This window comes from Cetorhinus maximus, chromosome 10 (assembly GCF_964194155.1).
Source record: "Cetorhinus maximus chromosome 10, sCetMax3.hap1.1, whole genome shotgun sequence".
Taxonomy (NCBI): Eukaryota; Metazoa; Chordata; class Chondrichthyes; order Lamniformes; family Cetorhinidae; genus Cetorhinus; species Cetorhinus maximus.
The window spans coordinates 135,903,853-135,915,664 of NC_135888.1; the positions used below are offsets into that span (position 1 = coordinate 135,903,853).

Below are 11,812 nucleotides of genomic sequence, written 5' to 3' on the forward strand. Positions count from 1 at the left end.
ATCAGCTAACGCTGACTGCAATTGATGGAGGGACCCCTGCAAAATCCGGAACCACCCAAATTATTATCAATGTATCTGATGTAAACGATAATGTTCCAGTTTTCGAACAGACCGCGTATGAGATCACGACGACAGAAAATGTACCGGAAGGTTCTCTGATAGCGAAAGTAAATGCCATTGACAGAGATGAAGGTCTGAACGGTGAGGTCGCCTATTCTCTTAGCGAACGAACCCCCGAAAGGTTGCGGCGCCTGTTCCGCGTAAATTCGCAAACCGGAGAAATCAGTGTCGATGGTCTTGTGGACTTTGAAGAGACAAAGGCTTATGAAATTTCAGTACAAGCTATGGACAGAGGTCCACATGCTGTGCCAGTATACTGTACCGTCCTAATAAAGGTTCTGGATGTTAATGATAACGCTCCTGAAATAACTGTGACTTCAAATTCCAGTCCGATCCCAGAGGACGCTACTCTAAAAACTCCAGTCGCACTTTTAAAGGTAACAGATCGGGATTCTGAAGAAAGGGGATATGTTCAATGTCATATTCCTAAAAATATCCCCTTTAACCTTGACAAATCTTTCAATAACTACTACACAGTGGTGCTTGTTGGTCACCTAGATCGTGAAAAAGTTTCTGAATACAATATTACAATCACCTGCAGTGATAGAGGTTCCCCTCCACTAACGAATCACAAAACTATCTCTGTTCAAGTCTCAGATGTAAATGACAATCCGCCCCGCTTTGCAAAGCCTTCGTTTATTATGTACGTAACAGAGAATAACCGCATCGGCGCTTCCATTGGTTCCGTATCAGCCTTTGATCAAGATTTTAGTGAGAATGCCAATTTGTCTTATTTCATTTTGGATAGCTTGGTAAGTGGCTTGCCTGCATCCACATTCGCCTCAGTCAACTCAGCCACGGGTGTGATTTTTGCTCAGCGCTCGTTTGATTACGAACGTCTGAAAAGTTTTCAGGTTTCTGTGGAAGTGAAGGATGCTGGGTCGCCTCCGCTCAGCGACAACGTAACAGTGAATGTGATCATCGTAGATCAGAATGATAACGCCCCTGTGATCCTATCGCCCTTGGCAAATCGAGGTTCTGAAGCAGAGGAGACAATGCCTAGATCCGCTAATCCTGGTTACTTAGTTGTTAGAGTCACGGCCACCGATGCAGATTCTGGGCAGAACGCGCATCTTTTCTATCAGCTACTCCGGCCATCAGATGAAAGCCTGTTTACCGTATCCCCAGAGACGGGAGAAGTCTGGACTATCCGGCGTTTTGGATTCAAAGATTTACCTCAGCAGAAACTCGTAATTTTGGTCAGGGACAACGGAAAGCCACCCCTTTCAGCAACAGTCAGCATAATATTATCCGTGTTGGAGAGTAATACAGAACATGCATCAACCATCGGCCTTTTGGAGAATTCAGAGCAATGGATGTCCGATTTAAGACGTTATTTGATTATATCATTTGCTGCCATTTCGCTGATATTCCTGATCGCTATAACAATCCTTGCAATTAAGATCCACAAAGGCAGAGATGGGATGAATGGTTGCAGCTGTTCTTGGCCCATGTTAATGCAGAAGGATGCGCGGCGTGGAATTCATAAGTCTAGTGCGAATATTCACTCATCACCAGATTTTACAGGGGTTTACGAAAGTGACACCCTCCCTGCAACGGTTCAGTACGAATTGTATCCGGATCCAAACATAAATGACATTATGTTTCTAAAATTGCATGGCCCTGCTGCACCAATGATCAACATCAAGACGGGGTCGTGTGTGCCGCAAGAAAATGGAAAGACACTGAATTCTGCAATTAAGGGAAGTATGGAGTCCACCGAGGTGAGTCGTGCTTCAAAGGTTTCGCAATATATGATCGCATTTATACTCGTATGAAAACTGGCAATATTGGTAATCGCATTGAAAAGCACCAGCTTTTATTGTTCAACTAAGCCGAGACAGCAAACAAATGTACTGCCTGAATCTGCACAATTGAACCTGCTTCTAACATTCTATCAGGCAGGGCAAACTAGATCATAACAACTCACTGCGTAATTGTGTTTTCCCCATGTCCCCTCTGGTTGGGTTGCCTCTGTTCCTTTTTCCAAACATGCTGCCAGGCTTACTGAGTATTTCCGGTAAATTTTGCTTTTATTTTGGATGTCCAACATCCACTGTATTTTGCCCTTCTGGATAAGCAAATAATTGTGGTAAATGGAGGAAACAATGACCCTGCTTGAGAAACATGAATCAATGATGTTCTTCCAGCATCTGTTTTTTTTTCCCCCAGCAACTATGATACTGCTTAAGCATTCTTCGCCATAGCTTGTGAAACGATATTGATGGCAGTATGATTACATTTGTTGAGAAATGAACATTTACTGGGTAGGCTGCAGAATTAAAAAATAAACTGTAGGGAGAATCATAGGTTAATTGTCAGCCAGCTTGAGAAATGGCAGATTTATATTAATAAAGATAAAGATAAGCCACTGGCTGTAAAAAAACAACATATATGTTAACAAAATATTTAGCAACAAAGGTTCGATGTTAAACAATACCTACACTTGTCACAGTCCTCCATTGGTGCAGCTGCAGCTGTGAACAGGCTGCGCCTCGACTGAGAAACTAATGTAACCTGACTCAGCCGAAATTCAATTTAGATTTAATTTCTTCCTATTGTATGGGGTTCAAAAACATTTCGCCGTAACTGTTTAGCCACAAAGCCATCATGCGGTCTAGAACAGAAATGTTATTGTAATAAAACCGGTGAATTGGGGAGCTCGGCAAGCCCAATGATACTAAAGTTCATCTCGACGCTTCCCTTAAAGTAAGCGACGCGTCCAAAATTCAGGGAACGCCTGTCCCATAAAGATCTGATATTTGAAGCAAAAACGAACAAGTTAAATTAGAACGTTAAACCCAGAAGGTATAGGAGTATAATGCCAATGTTCTTTTTTCCCATTCTCGGGATATAAACACTGCCAGCAACCCCAGCATTTGTTGCCCATTCCTACTTGAGAAGGGGCCGTCCTCTTGAAAGGCTGCAGCTCCTGTGGTGAAGGTGCCTCCGCAGCTCCGTCAGGTCAAGAAAATATTGCTGCCGCCAAGCCACAGTGAGAGCCAAGTTTTTTGCTAGACTGATAAAACTGATGTCCTTAACCACTTGTTACAAAGCATTAAAAAAAAAACCCTTGGCCTGGGTTTTGGTGATTGCACACCTGCCGGGCACTCGACTGGGAAAGAAACAAATGGTTTCTGCGAGTTTGGAATATCTGCTCACCTATTCGGCTTGCCGTTGCTAATTGAATCGTAGGATGGTGCAGCACAGAAGTAGGTCATTCGGCTTGTTGTGTCAATACCAGGTCTCTGGAAGAGCAACTCATCTGCTCTCAAACCCTAACTTTTCCTACACCCCCGCAATTCCTTCACTTCAGGTACATACCAAATTATACCTTTAAGGCCTCACTTGAAAGTACCTTTAAAACGCTCTCAGGAAATGCAACTACCACCCAAATCACTCATTGCATATGAAACTATGTCTTCGTGTCGCCATTACACCTCTTGTCAATGAACTTAAATCAGTGTCTTCTTGACGATTCCGCCAATGCCAAAAAAAATCTCCTTATGTATTCTGTCCAGAGCCTTCATGATTTTGAAAAGCTGTATTAAATTTCCTCTTAATCTTCTCTCCTCCGAAAAGGACAGTTTTGTCAGACAGGAGGCGAATGTCCTCACATTGTGGATACCCTCCATCCCGTTGTGTGCACTACAGTGATAAATGGGACAAATTTCAAACAGATCTATCAACACAAGACTGGGCAACCATGAGGCAAAGTGGGTCATCAGCACCAGCAGAATTGTGCTTGAGCACAATCTGTAACCTCATGGCCTGGGATATCCCCCACTCTACCATTACCACCAAGCCAGGCAATCAACCCTGGTTCAATGAAGAGTGCAGGAGGGCAAGCCAGGAGCAGGATCAGGCATAATTTAAACATGAGGTTTCAACCTGGTGAAGCTACAGCGCAGGACTACTTTCATGTCAAACAGCATAAGCAGCAAGTGATAGACAAAGCTATGCAATTTCACAACCAATGGATCAGTCCGAAAATCCGCAGTCTTGCCACATCCAGTTATGAATAGTGGTGGATATTTGAACAATTCACTGGAGGAGTGTCCACAAATATATCCATCCTCAATGATAGAGGAGCCCAGCACATAAGTGCAAATTTAAGGCTGAAACTTTTGCAATGACCTTCAGCCAGAAGTGCCGAGTGAATGATCCATCTCGATCTCCCCTGGAGGTCCCCAGCATCACAGATGCCAGTCTTCAGCCAATTCGATTCACTCCAAGTGATAGCAAGAAACGACTGAAGGCACTGGATGCTGCAAAGGCTATGGGCCCTAACAATATTCTGGCAATTGTACTGAAGACTTGTGCTCCAGAAGTTGCTGTGCCCATAGCCAAGTTGCGCCAGTACAGCTACAACACTGGCATCTACCTGGCTATGTGGAAAATTGCCCAGGTATGTCTTGCACACAAAAGGCAAAACAAATTGAACCCAGCCAAGCACCTCCCCATCAGTCTACTCTCGATCACCAGTAAAATAATGGAAGGAGTCATCAACGGTGTTAACAAATGTCATTTGCTTAGCAATAACCTGCTCACTGACACTCAGTTTGGGTTCTGCCAGGGCCACTCAGACCCTGACCTCATTAGAGCCTTGGTTGAAACATAGGAAAAAGAGCTGAACTCCCAAGGCGCAGTGAGAGTGACTGCCCTTGACTTCAAGGCAGCATTTGCCAAGTGTGGCATCAAGAAGCCCTGGCAAAACTGGAGTCAATGGGAATCAGGGGGAAAATCTCTGCTGTTTGGAGTCATTCCTAGCACAAAGGAAGATGGTTGTTGTTGTTGGAGGTCAAACATCTCAGTCCCAGGACATTGCTGCAGGAGTTCCTCAGAGCAGTGTCCTTAGCCCAATCATCTTCTGATGCGTCACCAGTGATCTTCCTTCCAACATCGGGTCACTGACGATTGCACAATGTTCAGCACCATTCGCAGTTCCTTAGAAACTGAAGCAGTCCATTTCCAAATACAACAAGGTCTGGCCAATATCCAGTCTTGGGTTGACAATTGGCAAAGAATGTTCATGCTACACAAGTGCCAGGCAATGAACAGCTCCAAAAAGAGGGAATCTAACCCTCACCTCTTGGCATTCATTGCCATTACCATCGCTGAATCCCCTACTATCATCAAGCTGCAGATTACCACTGACCAGAACCTGAACTGGACCAGCCACATAAATACTGTGGCTACAAGAGCAAGTGAGAGGCTAAAAATCTTGTGGTGAGTAACTCACCTCCTGACTTTTCAAGCCCGTCCACCATCTGCAAGGCACGGGTCACTGCCTGGATGAGTGCAGCTCCAACAACACTCAAGAAGCTTGAAAGCGTCCAGGTCAAAGTAGCCCGCTTGATTGGTACCCCATCCACAAACGTTCATTCCCCTCACCAATGCTCCTTAGACAGCACCTTCCAAACCCGCGACCGCTACCATCTAGAAGGACAAGGGCAGCAGACACATGGGGAGGCCATCATCTGGCAGTTCCCTTCCAAGCCACTCGCAATCCTGACTTGGAAATATATTGCCGTTCCTTCACTTTCGCTGGGTCAAGATCCTGGAACTCCCTCCCTAACAGCACTGTGAGTGTACCTATGCCACATGGACCGAAGCAGTTCAAGAAGACAACTCACCAATACCTTTTCAATGACAATTAGTGATAAGCAATAAGCGCTGGCCTAGTCAGCGACGCCCACATCCCATGAACGCATTAAAAAATTCCTAGTGTCCCCTATCTGTCTAACTAGTTGTATGTCCTCACCCCTGGAACCTTTCTCATGAATCTTCTGTGCACCCTCTCTAATTCCTTCACATCCATCCTCAAGAGCAGTCCCCAGAACTGGACACAATACTCCAGTTGAAAACAAGCCTGGGTTTTACAAAGGTTTATCATAATTTCCTTGCATTTGTGCAGTTTTCCCATATTTATAAAGTCCATGAACCTGCATGCTTCGTTAAGCGTTTTTTCAATGTGTCCTATTATATTCACTGATTGGTGCATATATAGCCCTAGGTCTCTCTGCTAAGCTTGAAAATTGTACCCTTTCTTTCATAAAATGGGAATTTTATAGGAACATTATCTGAAGTAGGGCCATGCAGACTCGAAGCGTTAACTCTGTTTCTCTCACCGCAAATGCTGTTAGACCTGCTGAGTTTTTCCAGCATTCTCTGTTTTTGTTTCAGATTTCCAGCATATGCAGTATTTTGCTTTTATCCTTTTATTTCACATAGCTCCTCCTCTTTCTTCCTACCAAAACTAGTCACTTCACACGTCTCTACATTAAAGTTCACCTGCCACTTGTCCACCAATACCACTAGTCTGTGTAAGTCCACACGAAGTTTATCACTATCCTACTCAAAGTTCACAATGCCTCCAAGTTTTGCATCATTGACAAAGTTTGTAATTGGGCATTGTACACCAATGTACACCAATGTCTAGGTTGTTAAGATAGATCAAGAAAAGCATTGGTCCTAACATCAACCTTGGAGACCCTATATGTCTTTCTCAGTCGGAAAAACAACTGATATCACGAGTTTATTTCCTGTCACTCAGTAACCGATAATTCATGCTACGATGGGCTTTGACTTTGCTGCCAAGTCTGTATTCTGGTACTTTATCAAATGCCTTTTGCAAGCCCATGTATATTACATCATCTGCATGACCTCCAATCTTTCTCTCTATTTAGTCATCAAAAACTCCAGCAAGTTGGTTAAATGAGATGTAACATCCTTAGAAACCCGTGCTGGGTTTATTAATCCCTATTTTTTGAAGTGACTGTTAATTTTTCTCTGAATTATCATTTCTAAAGGCATTCCCACCACCCAGACTAAACGAGTTGTCCTGGAGGTGCTGGGATTATCCTCACACCCTTTTCTGAACGAATGCGAACAGTTGCAATTCTGCAGTCCTCTGACAGCCCTCCTTTATCTGGGCAAGTGCCTCCATAACTTACACCTTTTACTTTTTTCAGTATCTTTGGATGCATCTCATCTGGCCCTAGTGATTTATGACCTTTTCAACACAGATAACCTATCCAATATTTCCCCTATCAATTTTTAGCCCATCCTGTTCTCAACCTCCTCCTCTTTCACAATGAGTCGAGGACACTCTTATCCCCTCGCATTGGCAAACGCAAAGTGCTCACTTCGTATTTCAGCTTTCCTCCATGCATTAATCCCTAATCTGGATTTTTGCTCCCTAATCCGCGCCATCCTCTTTAACCATTGGTTGTTATTGATATGCCAAAGAAGGCATGTGGATTCCCTTCTATGATAGCTGCCAATCTCTTCTAATGCTTTCTCTTTGCTTTTCTAATTAATTTTCTCACTTCCCCTCTGAAGTTTTTATATTCAGCCTGGTTCTCAATTGTATTATCCGCCAATCATCTGCACACTTTTCCTGCTTTATTTTGCTCTCAACCACAGTCCTCTCCCAGGGAACTCCAACTTTGCTTCCTCTACCGTTATCCTTCCTGGGAATGTACCTCAACCACACCCGAATTGTATCTTCTTTGATTGCTCCATTACAGATTTGCAGTCCAACCTTTAATCCCAATTTACCTGGGCCAGATCAATTCTCACTCCACTGAAGTTAGCCCTTTCCGAATTAATTCTTCTTACTTGTCCTTTTCTACAGCGAGCCTAAACATGATACTATGATTACTGTCGTCACAACGTCCCCCGAATGAAACTTAATTCATTTGACCCAGCTCATTTCCCCAAACCCGACCCTTCCTTCCTCGTTCGACCAATAACATACTGATTAAGAAAATTCTCCTGAACACACATCATAAACAGCTCCCCATCTCTGCCCTTTGCAAGTTTCCATGCGGGTCTATAATAAGATTATTAAAATTTCCCATTGTGACTACACTTCATTTCTTGCACCTCTCTGTAATTTCCTTGCAAATTTCTTCCTGTATATATTTTCCACTATATGAAGGCATTTGAAATGCATCCAGTAGTGTGATGGCACCTTTATTGTTTCTTAGCTCTGACCAAAGAGATTCTGTCCTTGAGCTCTTGAGGATACCCTCCTTCTCCAGCTCTGGAGCGTTTTCCTTAATCAGCACAGCTAGCCTACATCATTTCTGTTATTCCCTATCTTTGCAGAATGCCCCGTTTCGAGGAACATTTAGTACCCAGATCTGCCTTTTTTTGAACCAGGTCTCAGTTATCGCCACAGCATAATGTTCACCAGCCTCATTTCCTTTTCATTCATTAACGGGATGTGGGCTTCGCTCGCTGGGCCAATATTTATTGCCCATCCCTAGTTGCACTTGAGAAGGTGGTAGTGAGCTGCCTTCTTGAACTGAGCGTAGGTACACCCACAGTGCTGTTAGGAAGGGAGTTACAGGATTTTGACCGAGCAACAGTGAAGGAACGGCAATATATTTCAAAGTCAGGATGGTGAATGACTTGGAGGGGGACTGGCAGGTAGTGGTGTTCCCATCTATCTGCTACCGTTGTGGTTTTAGATGGTAGTGGTCGTGGGTTTGGAAGGGGCTCTCTAAGGAGCCTTGGTGAATTACCCCAACCCACACATTCCGATACATGTACAGTAAACTTAATGTCCACTTTATTTCATTCAGCATTCGTCTGACCGAATATAACAGCACACTATTTATTAGTTTAGTCCTACCTGTCTTTCCCAATTCTCAGTGCACCTTGTTTTCCAGGTGCATTTCCTGGCTTCCACATGCTTGCCAAAATAGTTTAACCCTTTCGCAACAGCAGTAGCAAATCGCCCTGCAGGGATATTGGTTCTGGTCCCGTTGATCTTGACTCCCTCTGTGGGCCCAATCCCCCCCAGTATCGGCCTCAAAATTCGAGGAATCTAAACCCTCCCTCCTACACCATCTTCTCAGTCACGCAATCATCTGTACTGTACTCTTATTTCTACACACCCAAGCATATGGTACTAGATATAATCGGGTGATTACTACATTGAAATTTCTGTGTGTTACTTCCTTTCCGAGCGCAATAATCTGCCTGCAGAACCACATCCCTCGTTCAAGCTATGCCTCTGATACCGACATAGACCATGGCCACTGGCTTTCGCCCTCCCTCCTCAGGGCACTCTGCGGCGGCTCAGTAACATGCTTGCCAGGAAGCAACATACCATGCTGAATTCAGGTCTGTAGTCACAGAAACGCCTGTCTCTTCCCACACCAAGCGAATCCCTTAACACTATTGCTTTTCCAATCTTTCCTCTAATCCTTTGTGCAGTTGAGCCAACCACGCTTCGATCTGCACGTAGCGGTTCTTGTTTTAGGAGGGGAGGGGAGGGGCGGTGGACACCGAGGTGCGTAAATGAAATTCGCGGCAATCGTGCAGCTTCCTGCTGTCCCATTAGCGAGATTTTTTCAGTTAACCAGCGCTATGCACAATAATTTTGCGAAAAACTGTGCATGTCGAATAATCTTAAAAGCCACAACTGCGGGCGAAGAGTCTGTCGGTCAGGATTTTTCATCCAAGCAATAGGTTTGTATGGTTGATATTTTGCCAGATCGGAAAGCGCATTAGTAATTTTTTCATAACAATTGATTAAGACCCAAATGATTGCGGCGATACTTGTCAGAAATGCAGGATTTTCCTAAATTCATCAATTACATAATTCATTGGATATGTAGTACAAGGAACGCTAGAACTAAAATTCATTTTTATCCCGACAGTAAGAATCAGTGAACAAAGTTCTCTTCTTAATAAATCAAAATTCACTTACGCGATTACAAAAATACACTGCACTGATGCATAAAAACATTCTCAATCAATTAGCATGAATATCAAATATAGTTTGCACACTACTAGTTTGAACTCTGCATTGCGTTAAAACAGCATCTAGGCGTATGTGCGCGTATGTGAGGCCACGTTGAACACAAAATAAATGATATGGGAATTGATACCAGGAAGTTGTTCTCCATATGACTGTATAAATGGTAAGAGCAACAGAAGACAAGAGGGTCAAATTAGATTGAACATTAACGTAACCAGTTATAGTCCCATCCAGAAAGGTGAAAAGATGTGTCAACTGAATGGTTCCCATCCATCCATAAACCAGGTTTCTAATAACTAGAACAAAATGTCAGGTAAATACAATCTCATTAAGTAGAAATGCAGGATGCAGTGAATTTGTATGTCCACTGCAATTTAAGGTCATTTTTGGAAGCTAATAGATGACTAGCCTGAAATAATTAACCATGCTCTCGTGCAATGTTTCCCATGCAAATATAAATATTTGTTAATATTTGTGATAACAACTGTTGTTGTTCGCACAATAACGTCACACTGCTACTCGAATAGGTGCGCGTGAAAAAAATAAATCTCTAAAGCTTGCTTTCTCATTTTTATTTTCAGATATACGGGAACCGACAGCGGGATTTGGAGCAATCCTCCATTGAAAGATGCCCTTCAGGACAATATGGGATAGGGTTGTTCACTTCGGATAAAAGCGAAGTGGGGCCTGACCCAAGAAGGATCGTAGAAATACATTCTCGCGCCTTATAGGAGCTATGAATGGATTAAGAACGGCTCGAAGTAACATCTTTTTGTTAATGCAGCGAGCAGGTTGATTAAAGATTCCATTTGTTATGCTTACTCTGCCTAAGTTATCTGAATAATATTATGCAACTTTCCATCTTGTGGTGTAACACGACACATCAAATCTGTACAGTCCAATTGCATGTTTCCCAAATGAGCCATGGTGGTGTGCGTCAGAATAACCTTAGCCTGCATATAGACATGAACCAGGGGAATTTCTCGTTGTAAAGCTCTTCAGGTACATAACCTTCTCCACAACGTTCTGTGGCGTTGCGCCGAAAGGGTCTCATCTGTCTAATGCACCTGATATTCCTCGTATTCTGAAAAGACAAGCCTTACATGTGACGCACTTCCTGACCGAATTATTGCTAAGTCACAGTAACTACTTTTTTTTAAGTTCCATAATATAAGATTCTGCATTGGTCTTATTGGAATCGAACCCCAATTTTCAGTCGATTCTTCATCGTCTACACGGAGGAATAGTTCTTGTTGAATGGAACAGAACTGAATGAAGACGATGGCTAAATCGTGGACAAATGTGATAATAGGCTAAATATATTTCACACCCAACTAGGGTATGGAGACACCTATAGACACCGTTTTGGAAGAAATTTACAGATGCAAGCGAAGGGCAACAGTGAACTGTCAGAAGGGGATTCTAGTACTGTGTTAGAGACTACAAAGGCTACCATTGACTTGTTTGTAAATTGAAGTTTGATTTTTAAGCTCCCGTTTCAAGCTTTTAATCGATGGTTGTTATGTCCGTTCACCTTTCTATGTTACTTTACTCGATATCATCGTCTGTCAGGAGCCGCCCGCAGACGCAAATAGCATTGTCCGTGTTTTGGAAAGTACATGTCGGTGTTAGTGAATCCAATTTACCTAATAAATAAAAAGTTTAGTTCAGAGAAATCTGTCCTCTTGTACATTCTTAAGCTCCACTCAAGCTGCTGTTGGCAACAGAATACCAAACAACATTCGTTTTAATTTCTATTTGTAAAGAATATGAAAATGCAAGATTGGTTTTCATCGAGGTCACGCATTTAATTGTTGTAGTTTTGAAGGACACAATTAATCGCCATTTACCTGTATAAAAACTTCTAATATCAAAAGTGTGAAATATTACACCCAATTAATAAAGTGTTAACTA

General features: G+C 42.9%; 1 protein-coding gene across 1 annotated transcript in view; it reads left to right on the forward strand.

Moving 5' to 3' along the window:
• The window catches only part of LOC144685375 (uncharacterized), a 143,472-nt gene extending 131,898 nt beyond the window's left edge, over positions 1–11,574 (forward strand). The window contains exon 4 of the mRNA XM_078549775.1: positions 10,480–11,574. Within this exon, the coding sequence (XP_078405901.1) occupies positions 10,480–10,629 (150 nt within the window). The 3' untranslated portion in view covers positions 10,630–11,574. The remainder of the gene's footprint in view (positions 1–10,479) is intronic.
• Positions 11,575–11,812: the final 238 nt, after the last annotated feature.